Source organism: Vicugna pacos, chromosome 9, assembly GCF_048564905.1.
Source record: "Vicugna pacos chromosome 9, VicPac4, whole genome shotgun sequence".
NCBI classification, from domain to species: domain Eukaryota; kingdom Metazoa; phylum Chordata; class Mammalia; order Artiodactyla; family Camelidae; genus Vicugna; species Vicugna pacos.
This window is the reverse complement of record NC_132995.1, coordinates 75,672,840-75,699,573: the sequence shown is the minus strand read 5'-3', so window position 1 is coordinate 75,699,573 and position 26,734 is coordinate 75,672,840. Positions and strand designations below refer to the sequence as shown.

The 26,734-nt window shown below is 36.5% G+C and overlaps 2 protein-coding genes across 4 annotated transcripts in view; both read left to right on the top strand.

Moving 5' to 3' along the window:
• BTBD8 (BTB domain containing 8) overlaps window positions 1-5,993 on the top strand; it is an 83,867-nt gene extending 77,874 nt beyond the window's left edge. Inside the window, exons 18-19 of one of the 2 annotated variants that reach the window (XR_012076047.1) lie at window positions 5,509-5,606; window positions 5,738-5,993. Coding sequence is in view for 1 of the 2 variants with exons in the window: in XM_072968265.1 (XP_072824366.1) it covers window positions 5,509-5,516 (8 nt within the window). In the remaining variant the exon portion in view is untranslated. Of the gene's footprint in view, window positions 1-5,508 lie in introns of both variants that reach the window. The other variant, XM_072968265.1, reaches the window with a different exon arrangement.
• Window positions 5,994-13,124: 7,131 nt separating this feature from the next.
• Window positions 13,125-26,598, top strand: C9H1orf146 (chromosome 9 C1orf146 homolog). Of its 2 annotated transcripts, XR_012076048.1 has the most exons (7): window positions 13,125-13,271; window positions 18,016-18,122; window positions 23,418-23,511; window positions 25,016-25,184; window positions 25,587-25,665; window positions 26,068-26,197; window positions 26,343-26,472. XR_012076048.1 is itself a non-coding variant. In XM_006197319.4 (6 exons), exons 2-6 carry the CDS (start codon window positions 18,054-18,056, stop codon window positions 26,475-26,477), a joined length of 546 nt encoding a protein of 181 aa, XP_006197381.1. In that variant the 5' UTR covers window positions 13,125-13,271; window positions 18,016-18,053; the 3' UTR covers window positions 26,478-26,598. The 2 variants fall into 2 exon arrangements, 1 of the variants encoding a protein (XP_006197381.1); XM_006197319.4 differs by lacking the exon at window positions 26,068-26,197 and having other exon boundaries at window positions 26,343-26,598.
• Window positions 26,599-26,734: the final 136 nt, after the last annotated feature.

Below are 26,734 nucleotides of genomic sequence, written 5' to 3'. Positions count from 1 at the left end.
TTGGAATTATCTACATACCTTTTCCCAGTGACATCTGTATTAGTTATACCATAAATTCTCATATCAAGACCAGTTTGAGTCCAGCTTAGTTAGATGTGAGAAGTGTCCATTTCTATCATGTTAATACTACACGTTACTTTGAGTGTTCATGATTCATCTTCCATACAGTGGTTTTTTAATTACTTCCAAATATAGCCAATATTAGCACAAGAATTATAATTCTAATCTGAGAAGTTCAGTTCTATTCTGATTCTGTATTTTATAATAACATTTATACTAATGAATTAAATAATGAATTTCCAAATCAGGAAGATGTTAGGAAAAGTACCTTCACAGCAAAAAATACAGTATTTTCCCCTAAAAGGGTTTTCATATAAAATGTTCTGAAATTTACCTCTTTTAATTCAATTTGTGCTCAATTTTAGTCTGACAGGAGAGCTAGATAAAAAATTAAAATAGAAATATACCTGCATTTAAACAATTACATACTTAGGGAAGAGGATATCTAATACTCTTACAAAACCGTCCTTTTACTTCAATCCATACAACTCTCAAAACATGCATAATTTATTTTTAAAGTCAATAAAGTAAGTAGAATACTTAACCACAGTTTTCTGATTGGGAGGAATTACAGAGAACACAAGCTCAAGAAGCTACAAAAATAACATTAAATTCAATTAAAAGAGTAGAAGAAAGGAATGAATACAGGCAATAATGGAACTTAATTAGAAATTATAAAAAGAGTGAAATTGATAAATCTAAGGGCTTATTCTTAGAAACAAAAGAACTTATACACTAGCTCAATGGAGAAAAAAGCATAAACACACAATATTACACAGGAAAAAGCAACAGAAATTATAATATATTGCACAACTACATACAAATACAGTAGAAAACCTGGATGAAACTAGTGACTTCTAGTGAAACATAATTACCAAAATAGGCTCAAAAAGAGACAGAAAATCTGCAGATTATTAACCTTTGAAGAAACTGAGAAAGCATTCAATATCTTACCATTTTGGAGTATTAGAGAAAAGAAAAGCTTCTTGATGCAGTTTAAGAAGCCGTCATAATATTATCACCAAAATCTAAGTAAAGACAGCATAGAAGAGAAAATTGTGGAAAAAAATCACTTATAATAATCAATGCAAAATTCCTTAAAGATCCAGAAATATATTAAAATAATATGTGGCAATTTATTTGAGGAATACAAGGCAATTTAAGGTTGGGAAACCTATTCACATAGTAAATTCATATTAATAGGTCAAATATAGAAAAATAGTATCTCCGTAGATACCAAAAATTAACTCTAAGCAACGAAGCCAAAGAGTACTATAAGAAAATGGGTGTGATTATTTACCATTGCCAAAGTACAGAACCAACCTAAGTGTCCATCAACAAATGAATGGATAAAGATGTGGTATATAAACTCAAAATGGATTAAAGACCTACATATAAGACTGGATACTATAAAACTCCTAGAGGAAAACATAGGCAGAGCATTCTGACATAAATCCCACCAATATTTTTTTGGGCCTGTCTCCTAGAGTAATGGAAATAAAACCAAAAATAAACAAATGGGACCTAATTCAACTTCAAAGCTTGTCTACAGCAAAGGGAGCCATAAACAAAGTGAAAAGACAATGAATGGAATGGGAGAAAATATTTGCAAATGATGCGACCACCAAGGGATTAATTTCCAAAACATATAAGCAGCTCACACAGCTCAATAACAACAACAACAAAACGACCCAATCAAAAAATGGGCAGAAGATCTAAAAGGCATTTCTCCCAGGAAGACCTACAGAGGGACAACAGGCACATGAAAAGATGCTCAGCATCTCTAATTATTTCACACTGGTCAGAATGGCCAACATCAAAAAGTCTACAAATAATAAACGCTAGAGAAGGTGTGGAGAAAAAGAAACCCTTCTACACTGTTGGAGGGAATGTGAATAATTTGGTGTAGCCACTATTAAGAATAATATGGAGGGTCCTTAAAAAACTAAAAATAGAGTTACCATATGATCCATTAATCCAACTCCTGGGCATATATATCTGTAGAAAGCTCTAATTCAAAAAGACACATGTACCCCAATGTTCATAGCACTTTTTACAACAGACAAGACATAGAAGCAACCTAAATGTTCATCAACGAATGGATAGAGAAAAAACGGTGTTTGTGTGTATGTGTGTGTGTGTGCGCATGCGTATATACAATATTATATACACACACACAGACACAATGGAACACTACTCGGCCACAAAAAGGAATGAAATAATGCCATTTACAGCAACATGAATGGACCCAGAGATTATCATACTAAGTGAAGTCAGTCAGAGTATTACATATCACTTATATGTGGAATCTAAAATAATGACACAAACGAACTTCTTTATAAAACAGAAAGACTCAAGCACATAGAAAACAAACAGGTGGGGGGGAGCGAGGGATAAATTGGGAGTTTGGGATTGTCTGACACAAACTACTATGTACAGAATAGATAAACAACAAAGGCCTACAGTAGAGCACAGGGAACTATATTCAATGGCTTGTAGTGACCTGTAATGAAAAAGAATATGTATATGTATATATGTACATATATGTGTGAGTGTGTGTGTATAAAAACTGTATGCTGTACACCAGAAACTAATACAACATTGTAAATCAACTATACTTCAATTAAAAAAAATTTTAAAGAAGATGTGGTATAATATATACATTGTAATAGTACTCAGCCATAAAAAAGAATGAAATTTGTCATTTGCAACAACATGGATGGACTTGGAGAGTATTATGCTAAGTGAAATAAGCCAGACAGAGAAAGACAAATACTGTACGATATCACTTACATGTGGAATCTAAAAAATACAACAAAGTAGTAAACATAACAAAAAAGAAGCAGACCCACAAATATAGAGAACAAACTAGTGGTTACCAGTGGGGAGAGGGAAGGGTGAGGGGCAATATGGGGTAGGGGATTAAAAGACACAAAATATCAGGTATAAAATAAGCTACAAGGCTATATTGCACAACACAGGGAATATGGCCATTACTTTATAATATAAATGGTATATAATCTTTAAAAACTGTGAATCACTATACTGTATGCCTGTAACACATAATACTGTACATCAACTATACTTCAATAAAAAGAAAAAAAGATAACATTGTGACTCTTTAATATATTCCCGCAGTAAGAAAGCACATGAAACCCAGAAAAAACACATGGAACTCCAAAACATAAAACATAAAATATAAGATTGGTAATTTGGTTATTTAAAATTTAGAACTAGTATATGCCCCAAACATGAACAGAATGAAGAGGCAAAAGATGAACTGGGGGAAATTTTGTTTTCTTTTTACAAAAGTTAAAATGCAAATGGCTGGTAAACAATGAAAAGATGTTTAATTAGACTCAAAGCAGCATCAGAAAAAGAACTATAAAAGAAAGTTTTTGAAAATATGAATAGATTTAATAAGCAATGATAAATTTGGTAAGTGAAACTATCATAAGTAAATAAGTAAATATCCACCAAACATTTGAATTACTTAGGAATCATGAATGAAAACTAATTAGACATTCTGCCAACATAAAAAATTATTGGAGGTAATTAGACTCAACTAACCAACTGAAATACATTAAACTGGAAGAACTATTCCAAGGATTATCATACTATACAAGTGTAAATTATGGGTCAAATCACATACCTTGCTTAGAATTCAATTTCACTTTTAATTTTGAAAATCAAGCTAAAATTCTGGGCAGATTACATTCAAATCAATCCAAGAACAGCATGTGGGGCAATTGTACTTTCATACTCAACGGGGTAAGAAAGTCTAAAAACTGCTGAGGAAATGAAAACATCCGGGGCTGTCATGCATGGCACAAATGCCTGCGCCAGTCTGTGCTACCACAGATTGACTGACAGCATGTGTGGGTCAAGCAGCTGTTTGCTGCCATCAGAGATTTAACACCCCTACTCGCTGCTTTTTAATTTTCAAGTTTCTTTAGAAGCAGGAAATAAATCATAAGATCATTGTTTAATTCATTCTCCCGTAAATTTTTTCTAAAAATTACAGATCTTCAAAATTTATTTGAACATAATCTGACATCTTGGAAACCACAGTTCAGTCAGTAGATTCTAAAGTTAGTAATACTAGTGCCAAATGAAGAAAAATATTACATATGTAGGAATTCTTAGGGGAAAATAAATTGAGTTTTCCCAAGCACTGTTTTTGGAAAGATGTGACTGGTTACCTGACTCATCCGTGGGCAATATGCTTCATTTGTGTATGAAAATAATCTCACTTTCATGTTTCAGTTCCCTTTATTTTAGTCATCAATAACGTATCTTTATTAATTTTGATTGAATGTTTACCCTAAGTGAAAAGCTGAAATACATATAGTTTCTTTAAGTAAGTTATATCCTAAAAACTTTACAGTAAGAAAAAAGGAGGAGAGCAAATTAGGGATCATTTACAAGAGATATGACAAAGATGTATATTCTTAATATATAACTCATGTACTCATCAGAAGAATACTAGCAGCCCAATAGAAAATTAGGCAAAAAGTAAAAAACAAAATTAACAAAAGAAGAATTAGAAGTGATCAATAAAAATACAGTGAATGATATAATGTTTTACATGCTAGTTAATAAAGAGGAACAAAGCAAAATATGTTCGTCTACTTAATTGTAAAGATAAAATTATGAAACCTAATGTCTAGAGTACAGTGAGATGGGCACTTCATTCATATACGTTGTGTAAGTGTAAACTGGTGCAACTTTCCAGAAAGCACGTTGGAACAGGAATAAGGGCCTTAAAAATCTTCACTACTGTTGAATCAGTAATCTTACTTTCAGAAATTTAATGAATAATCAGAAGTAGTTAAAATATATACACATACATGTGTATAGTATTTTAATGTCCTGAAACATAAGAATAGATAAATAAGTTATCTTGGTATGTTGGGACAGTAAGCCACTCATACTAAGTATCAGGTTTGGTAAGACTATTTGATGACTTGGGGAATGCTCACCATGAAATGAAGGCGTTAGATACAATGTATACACATAAGCAGTATAATCTATTTATGACAAAGACTGCTGTGACAGTCTTGTGTATCAATCTGGGTAGGCTATGGTACCCAGGTATTTAATCAAGCACTAATCTAAGTGTTGCTGTGAAGGTATTTTGTAGGTGTACGTAACAGTCATTAAATAGACATTATCCTCAATAATGTGGGCCTCATTCAATTAGTTTAAGGCCTTAAGAACACAAACAGGTTTCCTGAAGAAGAAATTCTGCCTGAATTTCCAGCCTTCCCTACAAATTTCAGATTTGTCAGCCCCCATAATCCTGTAGGCCAATTCCTTAAAATAAAATCTCATATATATACATATATGAGATATGTATCATATTGGTTCTGCTTCTCTGGACAATCCTGACGCGTGCAACTGCTTTATCCTCCCCTAAACTCTATTCTCCTTTCCCCTTCCCCACAGAACCCTGAACTGCACAGCTGGGCAGAAGTGAAGCCTACAGTTCCCTGCCCTTCTTGCTGCCAGCTGTAACCATGTGACTAGGTTCTGACCAATGAGGTGTAAGTAAAACTGCTGAGCAGTACTTCCTGAAAATTTCTCTGAAGAGGGTGGGCCTTCCTCCTCTTCTCTCCTCTGTCAAGCTGTCTGGAGCCCAGATGTGCTCTATCAGCCCCTTTTTTTGTACCTGAAGATGAGGGCCATCCTCCAGCGACGGCAGTGGAAACCCAGGTCCCTGAATTCCTCATGAAACCTGTACACCAACCCTGGACTCCCTACACAGGGCCGCTGTTACCTGAGGGAAGAGAACTCTGTATGTTAAACTCAGTATTTTAAACTACTGTTGATTTAGATGTTCTCCTATGTGCAGTCAAACAAACACCTGACTGATGTACTACATATGAATATGTAACTAAAAATAAATGCCTAATGTATTGGTAGTGGTCAGCTCTGGATTTTGGGATTGGTTGTTGATGTTAAACTATTCTTCCTGCTTTTTACATTAAACACATTAATTATTTATATAATAAAAATGTTTAATTAAAATACTGAAAGCAATGAGAATTATTTTTCTTAATTTTTATAGTGATATTGTAAGTGAAACATTAAGAATGGTCTCATTGTGTCTTTAAAAGAAATGATAATCTTTACTATTTTCATCAAAATTTTTGCACGCCAAACAAATCAAATGAGTTTAAAAGCACAGAACTAATTAGGAAAAAGACCCATACCTTTCAGTTTTTATTTTCATCAAATATAGTTTAAAGAGCGAAATAGTTCTGCAAGTCTTAGTAAAAAACAAACATCAGCCCCCTGCCTGGCTCCACCTACTCAAATCCCACTTCCTCCAGCAACCACTTCCAAGTCTCTTCCTAGCTATTTCTTACTTGCTGCTGTTTCTCTAAATAACATGAATTCTCTGTGACAGAATCTGTCACAAACTAACTTTTCAGTTTCAGACATCATCTATTGTCATCTCACTTTGGAAAATGAGAATTTGGTTCTCATTTACCCACATCCATTCCCCAACATATCTGTACCATAATTTTAGTTTTATCAAAATTTAGAGTTTACATTATTACAACCATGAAAAAAATTATGTACTGCTAAATAAGTAACATGATTACTTTTTCTTCCATTCAGTATTTCTTCCACCTGGAGTAACTGTACTTTAAAAAAACTGAAGTACAGTTGATTTACAATATTATATTAATTTCAGATGTACAACACAGTGACCCAATGTTTTTATAGATTATACTCCATGTAAAGTTATTATAAAATATTGGCTATACTCCCTGTGCTGTACAGTATATCCTTGAAGCTTAATTTTAAACATAGTAATTTATACCTCTTAATCCCCTCCCCTAATATTGCCCCTCCCCCTTCCCTGTCCCCACTGGTAACCACTATATTTGTAGGTCTGTTTCTATTTTGGTATATTCACTTGTTTGTTTCATTTTTAAAATTCCACATACAAGTGATAATATACAGTATTATTCATCTTTCTCTGACTTATTTCACTAAGAATAATACGTTCCAGGTCCATCCATGTTGTTGCAAATAACAAAATTTCATTCTATTTTTATGGCTGAGTAATATTCCATTGTATATATATGCCACATCTTCTTTATCCATTCATCTGTTGATGGACACTTAGGTTGTATAACATGTCTTGGCTATTGTAAATAATGCTGCTATAAACATAGGGGTTATATATCTTTTCTAACTAGTGTTTTCATCTCCTTCAGATAAATACTCAGGAGTAGAATTGTTCTATCATATGGTAATTCCATTTTTAATTTTTTGCGGAATCTCCATACTGTTTTCCATAGTGGCTGTGCCAATTTACATTCCCACCAACAGGGCCTGAGGGTTCCCTTTTCTCTACATCCTTGCCAACACTTGTTATTTGTTGTCCCTTTGATAACAGCCATTCTGACAAGTGTGAGATGATACCACTGCAGTTTGGATTTGCATTTCTCTGATGAATAGTGATGCTGAGCATCTTTTCATGTGCCTGTTGGCCATCTGTATATCTTCTTTGGGAAAATGTCTATTCAAATCCTCTGCCCACAATTTTACATCCAAATTTTGAATATGTTGTTTCCAGTGTTGTTGCTGAGAAGTCCAATACTATTCTTGACTCTCTGTAAGTAGCCTAAGAATTTTAAGATTTTCTCTTTTTCCGCAATGTTGTAAAACAGTATGACTCTGTGCTTGATACGGGTGTATTTTCATCTGTTGTCCCAGTCATTTGGCGTCCCCTTTCAGTTTGGAAACGCATGTCCTTCAGTTCTAGAAAATTTTCTTTAATTTGACAGTTTCTCCTTCTTCTGTTTCCTCTGTTCTGTATTTTTCATCTCCTACTGTTCAGTCACAAGACCTATAATATCTTTTCCTTCGTGCTAATCTGTTTGTCTTTGTGCTTTACTTCTTGGTGCATTTCCTCAACTTTATCTCCCAATCCTTCCAATTCAGTTTTCCATTTCTCACTAATGCTATTATATATTTTTATTTTATTCTTTGAAATTTTCCTTCTTTTTTTCCTTTTTCAGCTTTATTAGGTAGAATTACTACAGATCAACTGCACATATACATGATACTGCATGTAAATACATATATACACTATAGTGCACTTTTTTTAGTTCATATGTATGTACTGATTATTGTTTCTAAGAACAGACTAGAGCTTAGAATTTTAAACTTACATAGTTATCAAAGGAACAAAGCCAATCACAAAATAGGAATCAACAGAATGTGGTAATCCAATCATAAAGGACAGTCAAATGTGTTCACACATATTCATGAAATCAATCATCTAAGTTATAAATAATATGTAGTTCCTCTGTGTCCTTATTATTATCATTATTTTTAGATTCCTCATATAAAAATGCCACACGAAATTTCCCTTCTTTATAGTACGTTTTTCTTGTTCCTTGGATGCAATGTTTTCCCTATTTGAGGATAGATTTTTTTTCAGTTTTACTCTCTGCACAGCAAGTTTTCCCCAATTTGCTTTTTTCTGTATGTTTGTTTCTCTCTCTGTGTTTTATGTTGGAGGAATTCCTAGGCCATCTGCCCATACCTTAGGGACTCAGAAGCTTTTCTGAAAACTGTGGGTGGGTGAGTGGGCGGATCTTGCTGCTGACAGTGGGGTTCTCTGCTTTCTGACTTTCCCCATTGCTGGTTTAGGCTTTAGCTTTCTCAGATTTTTTTTTTATCATTTTTTTATTGAGTTATAAACATTTTACAATGTTGCATCAAATTCCAGTGTAGAGCACAATTTTTCAGTTATACATGAACATACATATATTCATTGTCACATTTTTTTTTTTGCCGTGAGCTAGCTTTCTCAGATTTATTAAGATAGTTATCACTGTTTGCTTCCAGATTCCAAAATGTGGTTATCATCTCCTCTACCACCCTCTTTTATCCTTGCTAGTGTATAGTTTTATTTTTATTTAAACATCTTCAACATCATTCATAAGATTTAAATTTATTAATTTTGTCATTTCATTTTACATTTTTATGGCTTATGCTTCCTTCCTGTTTTTTTCTCTATAAATCAGATTTTATTTGCTTTTCTCTAGTGTTTTGAAAAGTCAATACTCTATTTTTAATTCTCCGGTTAATCCTATTTTCCCTAAAATATTCTTTAACTTATATTTCTCCAATCCTTAAATTTAGGAATTTTTATCTTCTCAGACTTACTGTTTGCTGGTGTGTTCAGTTTTTGCCTTAGAATTTTTACATTATGACGGAGGACTGAAGGCTAAAAATAAGAATATGTCAAAATGTCTAAACTTTGAGGAAGTCGCCACTGAATTACAGCTGTGCTCAATAATCACATTAAACCAAAAATAGCTAAAGCACAAGGGATTACCATGAGAGACAGCTGAGAACCAGGAGAGCTTTAAGTCAAAGAGGATGAAATAGGACCGGTGAGGTAGGAGGGTGCAGCATTTTGTTCTTAGTGCCTGAGTAGAGAACTGAATGTTTTGCTTTGATTACCTAAGCCATATACGTTCATACTTAAACCTGTTTGGAAACAGAAAAGCTTTTGAAGCCAAACAATCAGCTATTTTTAAAACATCCTATGGTTTAATTATGTTTCCAAAACAATAAATTGTTTAAATCCAATCATTTGAAAATAAGAATTTATATTTGGTCAGGGTCTGAGAATAAAATATTGTGTCAGTTTTCATATCAGAGAAGACTGGTAAAGGGTCATTTGACAACAGTCACTTTTCCCTCATCCAGCTTCCTCTACAGTTCCCTTTGTGTGCACGTGTGTGTGTGTGTGTGTGTGTGTGTTTCCTTTTGACCGGCTACAACATCAAGGTCAGAACATCAGAAATGAAACAGATAACATAAAGGACATGCAGTGGAGCCTCAAAAGAAAATGATTGTTCAATATTTGCAATTGACTAAAAGGAAAAAATACTGAAGAACATTCATTACCATAGATCTATCAAAGCATTCAAGTCACTGAGTAGATTTGGGGGTTTGCTGTCACTTCTGAAACAGGCATCTTGCAAAAATCATTAAGCTATTTTTGTAGTCTCATAACCGGTTGTCATTCTGCAAGTAATGTGGAAATATGGCATCGCAAGGTTTATGAAATATATATTTCTTATTGATCCTATGCTTTCAAGTTGAAGCTTACATTTTCAATCCAGGAATTAATAATTTATTGAATTAATTTTTCATTATAACTTTCTCATTGCTGCTGAATTAAGAATGTTCTGACACTGAGCAGAAATGTAAGTAGAACATATCTCTGCGTAGGCATCCTAGGGAGCAGTGAATCAGGGAGCTAGGATGTTACAGAGCTGTCAAGTATATTTGTGTATTCAGTTTCAATACATTTGGGCCTGAGTCGTGTAGACATCTTTAAAAGCACAACTTAAACAGCTTTATTTGTTCTAATAATGAATGAATCGTGGTAATACATAAGCCTCCTAAATAAAATCTCGTTAGCAGGGTTAACTGTCAAACATTTATTTCTATCACTTAGGGCCTCACAGGTCACCATAAGGACTTTAGCTTTAATTCTGAGAAAGTTGAGGGTCATTAGAGGGTTTTAGAGAGAAAAAAACATCTACTTTCTGTTTTAACAGGATTGCCTTGGTTGCTATGTTGAAAAATGACTTTAAGGAGCAAGGCATACATAAACAGCGAGAGCTGTTAGGAGGCTACTGCATAATCCAGGTGAGAAGTGACGGTGGTTCAGACAAGGGAATGGTAAGGCTCTGGACATATTTTGAAGGCACAGACACAAGATTTCCTGATGGATGAAATAGGGCATATAAGAGAAAAGCAAGGTAGTTAAATTTAACAACAGGAAAAATGTGAGTTAATGGGGTTCAGGATCACAGGGGGAAATTAGAAGTTCAGTCTTGGACATGTGAAATTTGAGGGGTCTGTTAGTGGAAATATTAAATAGGCAGTGGCTTATACCAATCTGGAGCTCAGGAGAAAAACTAAGGCTGGAGATAGAAATTTGGGATTTGTCAGCACATGGCTTATATCCAGAGTTGACGAGATCACCAAGGAAGTGAATAGAGTTGACCCTTGAACAAGAAGGGATTAGGGGCGCTGGACCCCATGAAGTCAAAAATCTGTGTATAACTTTTGAAACCCCCAAAACTTAACTAATAGCCTACTGTGGACTAGAAGCTTTACCTGTAAGATGAATAGTCAATTAACATATATTTTACATGCTATATGTATAATATACTGTATTCTTACAATAAGGTAAACTAGAGAAAAGAAAATGTTATTAAGAAAATCATAAGGAAGAGAAAATACATTTACTGTATGGTACTGTACTTATTGATATGGTAAGTTTACATCATCTGTTTACAAGATGAATCATCTGTCAGTTACCTGCATCAGTGTTGTCTTGTATGATATAAAACACTGTAATGTTATATGTATTATTAACACTAGATATCAAAACTGAAAAGATAATGTGGAAGAGAAATTCATTTTTATTTACAGGTATAACCATGCATTGATAACAAAGCAGCAATATGATTGGTTTATGGTAGCCTAATGTTTTCAATATATTTGCTTCATGGTAGCCTAGCCTATACACTAATGAATAAATCATTAAAAAAAACTTCATGGCATACAGTATTAGTTATATAATATTGGAAACATTGTTACTTTTAAAAAACACTTATCTGTGATAATAGGCTGATATGCAGTTTCTCTAATTATGAGAGGCATACAGTATGGTAATGTAACTCTTTGAAAGCAAAATTATAAAACAGTATGAAAACTAACATACTGTCAACTTTATATTAAAGCACTCACCTTATGTTTATGTAAGGGTAGACTATTATCTACATGTTTAATGCATTCACAACATGCCTAATTTTTTCTTAATTTTTTTCAGTATTTCTAGGCTAACAGTTTGTAAATTTTTTCATATTGTCACAAATCTCAAAAAGTTTTTCCAATATATTTGTTAAAAAAAAATTCATGTATAAGCGGGCCCATGCAGTTCAACGGTCAACGGTATAGCCAGAGAACAGGCCCAAGGATTGCACTTGGGGGTGCTCACAAGAGGTTTGGTATTGACAAAGAAATAATAAAGGATTTGGAGAGTGGCCAGTGAGGTTAGAGGAAAACCATGAGAGCATGTTGTGGGAAAGCTAAGGAAAGAACGTATTTCCAAGAGGAGGAAGTGATCAACGGCAACAAATGATGCTGACTGGCCAAGCAAAATTAGTACTGAAAACTGCTGAATTTATCAAGGACTTTGACAAGAGCAATTTCTGTGGCATGGTGGAAATAAAAAAGCCTAACTGGAGTAAGTTTAAGAAAGAATAGAAGAGGGATTAAAAATAGAATTTACATTAAACCCTTTTGTGTTTTACTGTAAAGGAGAGCAGAGGAATGGGAAGGAGAGCCCCTTGGCAACACCAAACCCTTCTGCCCACACCGCTGCTGACTCAGTTCCTTGGGTCCTCAAACCCAGGAAGTGTGACTCAGCCAGGTCTTTAGTCTTCTGATCTGCCTCATCATGTCTTGACAGACTGCCCAACAGAGGCAGCAAGAGTGCGCCTAATTTTAGCATCAGTTACAGGAAACGCTAGATTTACAAAACGGCTACCTTAAGGAATAATTAATACATGCCCCACGTGTACGCCAAAGGATTTACCTGGAGCACGTCCCCACCCCAGGAATACATGTTTTCTAAAGTAAGACACACAAATAGCTTCCTGTTCTAGCCATTGGGCTCTAGGCGAACGGTGACTTTCCTTTTTCATTTTTGAATTTTACAAACTGTGAGCACCACTGCCAGTAATTTGCGGAGCGCAGGCAGGGGTCCCCAGGGGAAACACAGACCTCTGTAGGCTGTATTTATAGTCACTACTGAAAACGTATTTTTCCACAATCTGGATAAACCAGAGCGTAAATTGTGAGATATCAATTCCAGGCAACTACATCTAACACCAAAACAAAACAAAAACAAAACAAACAAAACAAAACAAAAACCAAACCACCCCCGCCCCCCCGCCTTTCCTTGACCACTCACGGTTTGGAGCAAACCCGGCCCGTGGAGCACCGGCGCGCGGGGCCGCGGGCTCTGCGCCTGCGCGGGAGGCGGGCGCGCGAGACGCCGGGCCGCTCCCCGCGGGAAGCGCTTCCGGCTGCTCGCGGAAGGTTCTGGAAGTTCGGGAGCGGCGGCGCCGCGCCGACGACCTGCCGGTCAGGTATGTTTGTAGTCTTGCGGTTGAGGCCGTGAGGACGCGGTTCTTCCCGTGTGTCTTCTGCGTCGTTCCTCTGCGCGTGTGGTTCCTCCTCAGGCCGGCCGAGCTCAGCTCTTCCCTCAGGGCGCTGGCGGGAGGGCGTGGACGCCGCTCACCCTGGTCTCCCCGTGGGGTCGTGGGGAGAAGCTCGGCCCTCCGCCTGCGCTCCGGGCGCCTCTCGCCCCGCAGCTCCCCGGAGTGGAGGCGCCCCCGGGGCCGCGGACGTGCCCGGGACCCCGGGGGCCGCAGCGGGGAGGGCGGCGCCCAGGCGGCCGCTGAGCAGCGAGGAAGTGACTTGAATTTGAAGACGGGGTAAAGACAACGCCGTGAAAGCGGAGGCCCTCGGGCCTCGGAGTGGACGAGGGCGCGGGAGGCCGCCGGCCGGCTTTTCGTTTTCGGACGAGGAGGCCAGCCGGGAGGACGAGGTGCGGTCGGCGGCCCGCGGTCAGCGGCGCGGGGCTGGGCCGCCGGCCTGGGACGGGGCCCCGGGGGCCCTGGCTGCCCAGGCCCTGCTCTCTTTCGTTCTCGTTTGCGAATAGTGCGCTCCTGGGGGTCTCCGACCCCTCTTCCCTTCTCACTCACTCGCGCGCAGAATCGCTTAACCGCTCTCAGCTTTGCGTGAATTGGTTGACACTGTTTATTAAACCTACACAGAGAGGAGGGCAGATTTCAGCGATGGTGCGGGCATCCCTCGGAGACACTGGCGTGGGCTCCAGGCCGCCGCAGTGCCGCAGGGAAGCCAGTCACGTGAATTTTTTGGTGTCCTGGTGCACGTGAAAGTTACTTCAGACTGTACCGTAGTCTACTGAGTGTGCAGTAGCATTGTACCTTTCAAAAATGCGTGCATACTTTAATTTTAAAATGCTTTTTAAAAAGCTACCTATCATCTGACAAGGCAGAGTTGCCACAAACCTTCAATTTATACAAAAACCCCACAGTATCTGTGAATTGCCACAAAGCGAAGCAGAGAGAAAACGAAGTGTGCGGTGTATTCTGTGCGTGTGCCATCAGGTGGATTGTCATTAGCTAAACAGTCAATTAAGTTGTATGGGAGGAGATAAAAATTGCAGTGCCTCCCCCCAGCCAGCTATTTACTCGTTCAAGAACAGTTTTTGAGTGTCTGCTTTTTGCCAGGTGTTGGTGACAGTATTGGATAAAACAGGTGTCCCTCCTCTCATAGAGCTAGTCAACTTGTCATTCATTCATTCATGCAATAAATGAGGAAATTATAGAGCAGCTGGTTTCAACCCAGCAGGAAGAACTTTCTAATTATTAGAATTGTTCAAAGAATAAAACTGCCTTAGGAAATGTTAATTCATCATCACTAAAAGTGACTTTCATTTAGATCAGTTGGTTTCTAAATTTTGCTTTAAACTAATTTTGTATTAAGTAGCATGGAGTTTATAAATTTGGTTGACATTAAGAAGGTTGTGATTTAGTGAAAATGAAATATATTTGTAAATAATTTTGTTGGACACAATGTGGTAAGTGCTCAAAAGAGATGTTGTAAAATGCATTCTGAGGAGAAAAGAAAGGTTGCTTTCAGTTTAGGGGACCAGGGATAGTTTCTTACAGGAGATAGGATTTCAAATGGGTCTTGAAGGAGAGAGAGGATTTTTAAAAAATAAACTTTATTTTTAAGAACAGTTTTAGATTTACAGAAAAACTGAGACAATAATACAGTTTATCCCAACATACTCTATATCTAAATTTTCCCCTATTATTAACATCTTACATTATTATGGTATATTTATTACAATTAATTAATTAATACTAGTACATTGTTATTAACTAAAGTCCATAGTTTCCTCACTTTTTAACTTAATTTTTTTGTTGTTGTTCTGGGATTCCAACCAGTATACTATATTACATTTAGTTTTGATGACCTTGGCAATTTTGAGGAGTGCTGGTGGGATATTTTATAGGATGTCCTACTGTTGGAATTTGTTTGGTGTTTTTCTCATGATAGGACTGGGGTTATGGATTATTGAGAGGAAGACTACATGGTATCAAGGTATGTACTGTGAACATGATTTATGACTGTTGCTGTAGACTTTGACCACCTGGCTGAGGTAGCATTTGTCAGGTTCCTCTAATTTCTTTTGGAGGCAATATCAAGAGATATGTCTCTAATCCCTCATTTATTGATTTGTTCAATCATTTATATCCATGGGCTCAAAGATTTATTTTATGCTTTGAATTATGGAAGTGTTTTATGTCTTTTGCTGGTCAGATTTTCCAGTGTTGACCATTGTGATCTCTTTCAGTTGGTTCTGCTACTCTTTTGATATACCCCTCTCAATGTGGGTTTTTATCCTTTGTTTTTAATCAGATTGAGGGAACTAAGAAGGGAGAAGGGTAGACTCGGGGGAGAGGAAAGAAGAAGAAACAAATGAACCTTCAGTGCTAACCTGCTTCAAGGAAAGAGTAAAAGTAGGCAAGAATGAGCAGCCACAGATTATGGAACAGTTATCAGCACCATGCTTTTCAGCAACATTTCAGCAGAGTTTGAAACACTTCCACAGCAAAACCATTGTAACAAACTTTCCAAACAACTGTTAACCAACAGGGTTTTTAAAGCAACTGACATTGTTACTGAACTTAGGTTGGGCTGCTTGCTGCTCAAAAGCCAATAATTCAGAGACAAGTCAATAGATAGGAAAGGTGCTTTAATCAGAAAAGCCGGCAATCTGGGGAAAAGGTGGACTTGTGTCCAGAGACCAACTTGAAGATTCTGCTCAGCCATGGTAGTTTTCAAAGGGAAAAATGAGGGGAAGAATCTCAGTGAATCATTGTGGCAGGAGGTTGGATTCTGCATTATTCTCCATTGCTTGCAGACCGGCTGACTCTTCATATCTTGCCCAGTGATCTGCCTGCAGGATTGCTAAGGGGGCTTTTGTAGGTAGAAAGCTAATCATTCTTTAACTGCTTGGTTCTCCCTTCTTTCTTCCTTTTGTCTAGGAGAAGAATAAAACAGGTTCGACAAGGGCTGGTGTGTATTCTGGAGAGCATAAGTCAGGAGTTAGTTTCAGTTGCTTAGTGATCTCATTCATGTAGTTAGATTCTTTTAAGGTGAAAGTGGAACGTAAATGGGCAAATAGGAAGGGGGCAAAAAGCTGCTTTAATGTGGTGACTCTAAAATTTATAGGGAAGGAAAAAGACCAAAGAATTGCTACAGCACGACTGAAAAAGAGTAAGTTGGAGGGATTCTCATACAGATATCAAGACTTTAAAAAAAAACCTGTGATAATTAAAAACAGTGTGACATTGATTAGGAATAATCAAACTGAGCAACTGAATAGAATAGAGAACCCAGAAACAGGCCTGTGCATATAAGGAAACAACGTATGAAGAAGGTGGTATTGTAGACGACTGTGGGGAGGAAGGATGACTGAATAGACAGTGTTAGGACAACTGGATAGCCATATGTAAAAAAATTACATCAGAGCCCTGCTGCAGACTCTATACAAAAATCCAGATGAATTCAAGACTTAAATTTGAAAGGCCCAACTAAAAATTTAGAGGACAATGAAAGAGGATATCTATGACTTCAGAATAGGGAAGGATAAGAAACAAAAAGCACTAACCATAAATGAGAAGATTGATAAATTTAAAAATATTGAAAATTTTAATTTGTATGTATCAAATATTACTATAAAGAAGGGGAAAAGACAAGTACAAACTGAGAGATAACACTCATAGCTGGTAAAGACTGATATTCAGAATAGACAAATGCTACAAATGAGTGAAAAAAAGAAATCTAATAGAAAAATGGGCAAAAGACACACGCTTTTCATACAAGTGGAAGTATGGCTTAAGGGTGTTAGTCTCAATAATCAGAAAAGTGCCAAATTTATGCCATATTGAAATTTAATTTAATGCTACTAGATTTGCATTAGTTTTTACCTTTCTTCTCACCTACCTGCCTCAGATGTAAATGCCTTAAACTTTAACTCACTGAATGTCTTGAAATTCTGTTACCATATCATTTTCTTTTCTTTCTGATTGCCAGTGTATGGTGCTTTGTTGGTGGTGGTTTGCTATCTAGAACACTCCTTCTTCCCTTAGTGCAGTGATTCTTAAAGTGTGGTCCCCAGACCAGCATCAACAAGCATCACCAATACACTTGTTAGAAAAGCCCTACCCTGAACTGTCTTTTCAAGGGTTTTTGTTTAGTCAATAACTTTGTAAGTTAGAGATAGTATTTCCCTCTAGGAACAGAGGGCAGGTTTGTTTTCAAGGTAAGCTCAGGGTTCCTTTCCTGTAGCACAACCTATTGTATTGCTGCTGTTACCTGGCCTTGTCTTGTCACCCTGTGGGAACTGCAGTTGGGGAACTGCTGTAAGGAAATGATGATGCTCCTATTGTGAGTAAAAATCTGTCCTTGCTAATCCAAGTCTCATGTTTTTTGCTGTACCTATGAAACTTGCAAGTAGGATAAAACTCCAGAACTTTTACAGTCCTTGACACAAGTCTGTCTTCTTTAAGTTAGTGCCCTGAAAAGGGAACAGTGGCTTTTAATAATTGTTATTAGGAAGAGTAATATCCAACAAGCTTAATGTATAACAAGACAGATCATTTTTCAGCGTCAAATTTGGACTTTCAAATATTCTTTAGAATATCTCCATTACCCTAATTTTATTTCTATCTTTAATTTACGGATTCATCAAACATTTCTATGTGTTCTTTTTGCTCTTATTTTTCTCAGATTGTTGGCACCATTAGAGACTAGGTTGATCCAGAGAGATGGCTGAAAGCGATGGAAAAGAAAAAGTAAAGTGGACAACCACCATTATTATTAGCTCATCTCTTAAGGTAAAAGGCATTTGGGCCATTGATCTTTAATTAAAAATTAAATATTTTAAAAGATCTTTAGTTTGATTATCCAAAGTTGTGTGAATCAGCAAGTATATAATCTGAAGTATGTTTTAAAGATAAATTATAAACTTCACTGCATCCATTTTCCTGCCTCTCTAAATATTTAAAGGTTGAAATTTTTCTAAAGTTCTTTTTTTTCCTAAGCCTGTTCTAATGGAGATGTTAAAGGATTCTGGAAACAATAATACATATGCACGTATATATTACTTAAGATTTTTTGAGAGGTAAACAACAGAAATCAGTCTGTCTAGCCGTAATGGCATTGGGAAGAGACTGTCTCCCTACAGTTCAGCCGGGAAGGGAATGGGAAGTTGAATGCCTGAGGGTAGGTGGTCTATCCACGTTTTTGGCGTATCAGCCGATAGGATTTCTCCGCTGCCCTGATACTTAACTTTATGGACACCAGCTGATGCCTAGAGTGAAAAGGCAAGAAATGGTTGTTCCCCAGTAAAGAGGAGAGAGGCTAGAATAAGACTTCAAATATCTTTTTATCCACCCTGTCCTTTCATTGCCGCCTTAAGCTGCATTTTACTCTGTTCGCTTTAGCCATCTAGCACCGTACCACATACCAGTTTAAGACAGCCTTAAGCCTCACTGGAATTTTTCATGCTTCTTTCTGTTAGGTTTCTCGAACCCATATTTCTCAAGATCTTGTTTTTGTAGCTTTTCCAGACTTATTCTGAGAGAGAGAGCGTCAGCAACCTATGCTGATTTGCCAAAAAGAAACACTTTTAATTCACTTATTTATTATGTCTACCCATCTTGCTTTGTGCCTTCTATTTGCCCCACCTTTTCTGTTTCCTTGTTCTCTTCTTTCTTAGCTCTTTTTGAGTTGATTGGTTATTTTTTCTCATTTTTCTTCTTAACTGGCTTTGGAAGCTGTATGTCCTTTTTCTATTTTTTAGTAGTTACTCTAGAAATTTTAACATGTATGCTTAGCTCCACAAAATCCAAAGTAAATAATTATCTTTGTTCTTCTCTTAAATGACAAATGAATCTTAGAACACTGTATGATATTCTGTTGTTATCATATATAGTCTAGTTGTATCTATTTTTTGACTCCACAAGTTATTATTTTCTGAAGTTAGCGTTTATTTATATTGACTCATGTCTTTGTTATTTCTTTGCTCTTCTGTCCTTCTTTTGGCTCAGACCTTCCATTTTGGATCATTTTCTGTTTTATCTAAAGAATACAATTTAGACATTATCTCAGTGAGGATCTTTTAGAGGCAAAAACCTCTCTGTTTTTGTTAGTATTGAAATACAGTTGACCTTTGAACAATGTAGGGGTTATGGGCACTGACTCTGCACAGTTGAAAATTCATGTTTAACTTTACATTTGGCCCACTGTGTCAGCAGTTCTTCATCCAAGAATTCAACCAAGCTCAGATCGTGTAGTACATGTATTTATTAAAATAAAAAAATCCACATATAAATGGACCCATGTAGTTCAAACTCTAATTGTTCAAAGATCAGCTGTATTTTTGTTTTCTCCTTGATTTTTAAAAATCAGTTTATCTGAGGTGTTACTTACATGCAGTAAAATACACAACTTTTAAATGTATAGTTTAATGAATTTTGACCAATGTGTATACCTCTATAACTACCACCCCAATCAAAATATATAGGACATTTTCACTTCTCTAGAAAGTTCCTTAATGCCCTTATGCTGTTAGTCATTTTCCAGTCTGTCACCTCAAGGAACCATTGAGCTGATTTTTCACAATTGTTTTTTCCTGTTCTAGAACATCATATAAAGTGAATGATACAATTTGTACTCTTTTGTGTATTGCTACTTTAATTAAGCATAATGCCTTTGAGAGTCATCCATGTTGTTACATATAACAATAATTCATTATCCCTCTTTGCTGAGTAGTAAGTAGTTTGTTGTGTGAGTATATCCCAGTTTATTTTGTCTATTCAACAGATATTTTGAGTTGTTTCCAGTTTCTGGCTATTATGAGTTAAGCTGCTCTAAACATTCATGTGTAAGTCTCTGTGTAGACATATGTTTACATTTCTCTTACATTCTCCTAGTAATGTAATTGCTGGGTCTTAGGATGACCATATGTTTATCTTTTTTTTAAATATATATTTTTATTGAAGTATATATATGTTTATAAGAGATTACAGAACTGTTTTTCAAAGCTCACTACAAATGAACATTGAATCCATTTAACTAAAATAAAACTAAATGCAGGGATTATGGTTTTATACTCCCATCAACAATGTATGAGTTCCATTTGCTCCAAATTGAATATATATTTTTCACTAGATTTACATTTATTTTTCTCTGAAGAAAATCAGAGGTGGGGCAGGGGTCTGGACTGACTCTGTATCCCACGGCAGTCCAGGTGAGACTACACACGAAAATGGCATCCTGGTGTCCAGCTTCAGTGGATCTGCCCTGGTGGCTTTGTGAGCACAGTGCCTGAAGGACACCAGGGCAGGCTGCCTGCATTCCCACAGCTGAGGCAGGGCTGAGGGCAGTGCCAACAACAGTGGACTTTGTGAGCCTGCACAGCGGGTGACAGGTGACACCACCGAGGGTGCTTCCTGGTAGACATCTCCTGCAAAGGAGTACTCAGCAGCGACTCTCCCAGTGGAAGTGCTTAAGTCCCACCTATTTCACAGTGCAGCTCAGAAGCAAACCTGGGGGCGTCTACTCCAACAACTGCTGAGCAGATTCAGCTCCTGACAGGGCCATGACAACTGTAGAGCAAAGAGGAGGCCCCACTCAACATCCAGTGCAGACTTTGGTCACCACAGCACCAGTCACACTCCCATCAAGGAGATAATAACACCGATCCCACACAGGAGAAAGATGAAAGCCGTCTGCAGTAAAAGCAGCCCTCACAACAAAGGTTTTAGACACATGCAGGCTACACAAGGATGCTCCCACATAAAAGTAGCCTTTCAAGACCACAGTAGATACCTGTTACTCCTAAACACAGAGTCAGAGAAATATGAGTACAAGGAAGAAGCAGAGGAACCACTCCCAATTAGAAGAGCAAGAGAACCCCCCTGAAAGAACAAACGACAAAATAGACCTCTCCAGTCTACCAGAATTCGAGTTCAAAAAGGAGATGATAAAAATACTGAAGGTATTAAGAGAGGCTGCTCATAGAAACTCTAAAGAGGAGCCAGTTAAAATCAGAAAAAACAGTGCTGAGATGAAAGCCGAGCTAAAGGCAGTAAATAGACTGAACAATGAGGAAGAACGAATAAGGGGCCTGAAAGATGGAATAATAGAAATCACCCAGTCAGAACAGCAGGTAGAAAAACAAATTTAAAAAATGAAAACAATATAAGATGAGATTATATAAAATGTGCCAATCTATATATGATAGGACTCTCGGAAGGAGGAGAGGGAAAAAGGCATCAAAAAAAATACTTGAAGAAGTTACGGCTGAAAAGTTCCCAAAACTAAAGAGGGAAACAGATATCCAGGTACAGGAAGCATGAAAGGTCCCAAACATAATGAACTCAAACAGACCTACAGCGAGACATATTATAATTAAAATGGCCAAAGTCAAAGAGAAGACTCTAAAGGCAGCAAGAGAAAAACAGCTAGTTTCTCTACAGAAATGTTGCTGGCAAGATACATTCTAAGTCCTGAAAGAAAAACCTGCAAGCTAGGATACTCTACCCAGCAAGATTATCACTTAGAAAGGAGAGAGAAAGAATTTCTCAAACGAAAACTCAAAAAATAAAGCAATACCAAGCTTATTCTAAAAGAAACATTGAAAGGTCTTATACTTAATGCTAAGAAATTATGTTGTTTATCTGAAATTCAAATTTAACTGGATATTCTGTATTTTTATTTGCTAGTCTGGCCACCCAAGCCCTATGGCATCTATTGTATATAATGAAGGAACTTCGCTCTTGTGCATTTAGATGATACTAGTTATGGGAGAATTGAGAAAATAGTCACTCACATAATTTTCTTTGTTCCGTTTTCAAGTGAGGAGACCTAATCGAGAAAGGCTGCCCTAGGGTGTGCTTCTGCAAGGTGCGTGGGAGCACTGATAATACAGTATCACCTCAATACAAGTTTAAAGATTGAAAGCGTTTGAAGCTACAGCCCCTGTGACAGCTTTTCCACTTTTGTCAAAAGCTCTGTTCAGCCTCTCATCTGTTTCTTCCTGAATTGACAGATGCTCTCAGGGGAAAAACAAAAATGGCCTAAATGCTGATCTCTTATCTTCGAATTTCTGTGTAGATCTTGGCCTTGTAATCTTTCACTATCCTGCTAGCTCTCTGGTGCATTCAAGCAGAGTTTTTAATTGCCTAGCTTTTCTAGTTGCCTTGAGCAGGAGGGTTGGCCTAAATTACTTAGCCTGCTATCGCTGGAAGCAATGTGTAATTTTAAAGCAGGAGAAGAAAGCTCATGGGAAGAGTCATAGTTGAGCTCTAAATCAGGATGTTAGAATAGCATAAAATACTGTTTAGGGAAGAAAGCATGTATTCTATTCCTAATTCGAACCTGTGTACTTAAAATATACAAGTTCTGAGGCAAAATGTGAAATAAGGTTAATACATCTATTGGATTTTTACCTACTTGGAGATTAACAAGCTTGAGTTTTAACCAATCAGGAAATACTATTTACCACTTAATATTTGTCTCTTGGGTAGTATCTAGTTATTTGGGTAGAATAAGAAATGAGTTTTGAAATGGTTAGTATTTAAACCAGCAGTGCTATTGCTGTCTTCATGCATGTTTTCTAAGTTACCTAAAGCTGAAAACATTGTTAAAGTACACTAAAAGTAACTGTAATGTAAACATGCATCAGAGAATTGGTTGTCTTCGTGTCGTGTCCTGTGTGGCACTTCATGGTTCTGTGAACTGTCTGAGAAAACACACCACCCTCCACCTCCCATTTACTCCTTAGTATTTGTCAGAATCCCTGTCCACTTTGTCCTTTAAAAAGTTTGCGTTTGCTTTAATAGTTTAGTTAAAACTGTCCTTCATTTCTTCCCTATGTAACATAACTATAGTACACAGTTCACTTCCAAACCCAGCGTGTTTCAGCAGAACTAAATATTTTTACTTTTTTTTTTAATGTTTTTTTTCTCTGTAGAGAGAGCACATGTAGTGTCTGTTGATGATCAAATCTATAAGTGGTATAGCTATAAAAGAAGCTATTAAACTTATTTAATTTTTTCATTAGCTTTAATTAAAAATTATTTTAAGCATATCTTAAGTTTGTATTTCTGAAAATTTTTTTAAAGAATTGTGAAGTTGCGACTGCCCTAGAAAATCGAAGCCACAAGGTTCGGTACTCAAATTCAGTGAAAAATGGATCAATTATATTTTCTCTTTCTGGTACAGTATACTTGTTAACTTCCTTTATTTAAATTTCTTATAAAATACATGAGTATAAATTCTAATAATATGGTAGTTCAGTAACCAGGTAGTAAGCTTAAGGTGTTACCTTTTGGGAGAGGTAAATATATAACACTGTCACTGCTGCAAAAGCAGTACATATGGCCAATTACAAAATATATTCCTTTTTAGATTACAGTTGTTGAGCTAAAGCTGAACTAGTGGATTCCAGTAGAGGATGGTAAAAATACTTTGAAACTAAAATGAACATGGAACAAAGCCATGCTCCCCAACAATTAATATTTAAAGTATTATCCTTATTAACAAAGAGGCCAACATCACATTGGTCAAAATCCATATACAAACACAATACAGGAGAATGTTTTTTCATGAGTTTGCTGAACAATATAAACAAATACTAAGAGAACCAAATGGGGGAAGGAAAAAAAGAAAAGTGGGGGCCAGTGTTCCTGAAATCATAGAACTGTACAATTGTGAGTCATGGGCAAAGTACAGGAAGAAACTAGATTAGGGTATGAGGAAGCTAGGAGCATGGGACAGGGGCAGCTCCACTTGTCCTTGGGAAGTGATAAAAGAGGTAGAGGTGAGGATTTTATTAGGATGGTTACAATAGATCTGTACTCCACTAGAGATTTTGGAAGACAGAAACTTTATAAAGCTTCTAGAAATAGACCTCTAGGCTGAAAATGCTCCAACCTCAAGCTTGTCCTTCCTGGTTGAATAGGGAGCCATCTAGGGAGAAGTAAAATATTTTTGGTGACTCCTGCTGTGTGCATTGGCCACTTCATATGCATTCTCTTATTTAATTCTTTTAACAAACCTATCAAAGAACTATTATTTCAAACTTACAGATGAGGAAATTTAGGTTCAGAGAGGTTATTTTAAGTATTTAGCCCAAATTCACTCAATTAGCATAATCAGTCACTTCCCTCAGATTATGCCTTCCTCTTAGCTTTTAAAGAGCTAATTAGATTAAATTTCCCTTATGGATCATTCTTATAGGCCTGATAACTGTTTCAGAGATCCTTGATACCTGCTTACTGAATGTATTAATTTATATAATAGTTTATATTCTGCTATAAAACTTCTCCAAGAAAATATTGAAGGCTTGCTTAAAATTACTTTTCTTTAGTTGATGTCCAGCTTTTAAAAATCAGGAAAATTAACCTGTAAATAAAATTAGTCATTACCTTCATTGTGGATAGTGCCTTAGTCTGAAAAATAGAAGTTACTGACCAAAAAGTTCTTTTACCTTAAATATTTAAATTAAGTCATCCTTTTTTACACAGCACTTCGAAAAACTACCTAATTATTTTGTTGTGTAAGACTTTTGTTACAGTAATTTCCATCTGTTATGGGTTGAGGGCCTGGACACTTATAGCTATGTTTCACTTATACCTACTTTTGTCGATTTTACTGAGTTTACAAACAAATTTGATCAGTATGATGAACTGACATTTTCTATTACACTCACCTTTCCTAGGAGTTGCATTTTTATTGATGGATGCTAAAGAATGCTTTATGTCTACTGAAGAGGTATTCCTAGCCGAAATTGAGAATTTTATTAACCTCCACCAGAATAGTTTTCTGGTTCTGTCTGCTGCCCTCCACGGGCCCCAGGAATGGAAGCTAATGTTCAGGATTCAGCAGAGGTATGGAAGACTATCACTACGGACCTATTTTCCTTATTTTATTTATTTCAATTCTGAATTCTTTCAGGCAAGTGAATTATGTTTTGCCAAAAGATAAACGCTATAATGTTAACCTATCATATTTAATAAAACACAAGCCAAATGGCTATTCTGCAAATCACAGTGACAAGTTTCAGACTTGATGTTGATTTATGGGATTCTCCTGCAAGACTAAATCAGAAGTGAACATTTTTTAGTCAGTTAAGTTCTGACTATAAAGCCATACCAAATCCTCTGTGGAATAAGGCAGACATGAATGAAACAAATGACAAAGAATAAGAGGTTTGTCTCTTCTTTCCAGTTACTTAAAAAACAGATGTCAGTAAGCTATATGATCTATTTAACTTACGAATTATTTTTCAGATTCCTGGGTAGTAACTTACGGATACTTCCAGTACACAACACAATAAATGCTATTAATCTTATGTGCACTATAGCTAAGGTAAGTCATCTGAGCAAAATTACACAGATTCCACACTCATACACTTTATATAGTTCTTGACTTCAGAATGCACACCCTCTTCAGTAGAACTGACAAAATACTCAACTTTTGTTTCCCTCAGAGAAGTTGTCATTTCCACATGCAACTCGTTCCCAAGCCTGAACTCAGCCTCTCACGTCTTCTCAATTTACTTCCAGTAGCAACTACCAGAATGACTCATTTGGGGCTGAAAGAGCATTTGGCCATATATGCATTGTGTTGACCCTATTGGTTACTTAAAGCTTTCTTCAAGTTCTCAAGTATAAATATTAGGAGACATGAACTGTCAGAGTACATACTATTTTACAGAATGCTTTTCTCCAGTTACCCACTTTCTTTTCATGCTTGTCCTTCTCTGTGAAGTGTGCTCCCAGCTTCCCTAGGCAGAGTTAGGCGTTACACTTGGAAGAGATCTCCACGGAAGCAATTCTTACAGTATTCTACTTGTTGGTTTGCCACACCTTGTTTGAAACACCTTAAAGATAGAGATCAGGTATTTTTCTCTCTATTACTCTAATAACTCGTACACAGTACTGACTGATACTTGTTGAATAAATAAAGTTAGGGATTTTATGATGTGACCTTGTAAAAATACCTTACTTCTCTAAATAATGTTGCTTTTATATATCTTCTTCCAGGTCACCTCCAAAGCATACATAGACAGCATCTGCTACAGAATGATAACAACCAAAGCTCACATCATTGAGAAGAGTCCTGTTTGGAAAACACTTCAGAAGATAAAGCTAGGTAGTGATTCATTTAATCCAAATTAGATTATATATGTGTTCTTCTGGAAGAATATTAAAATAATTAGACTGGCTAAATTATAATGTTCAAATGTATATTTAAAGATTTTAATATTTTTAAAATAAAATGGCATGCAATTAAAACTGATTTTATTTTCAGTTTTGTTAATTCATTTAGTAATGTTTAAAAAAATTGGTACATACATAAAAATTCAGATGCAGTTTCTTAATGATACAAATTCAGTTGGGTAAACAATTATTTACTTGGAAATAAATATACAGCA

Excerpts from the sequence above, each read along its gene's own strand:
- C9H1orf146 (XM_006197319.4), top strand. The coding sequence starts at position 18,054 with ATGGCTGAAAGCGATGGAAAAGAAAAAGTAAAGTGGACAACCACCATT. Across the intron at positions 18,123-23,417 it reads TTATTAGCTCATCTCTTAAG|AATTGTGAAGTTGCGACTGC; the intron begins GTAAAAGGCATT and ends ATTTTTTTAAAG. Across the intron at positions 25,666-26,342 it reads TTATGTGCACTATAGCTAAG|GTCACCTCCAAAGCATACAT; the intron begins GTAAGTCATCTG and ends ATCTTCTTCCAG.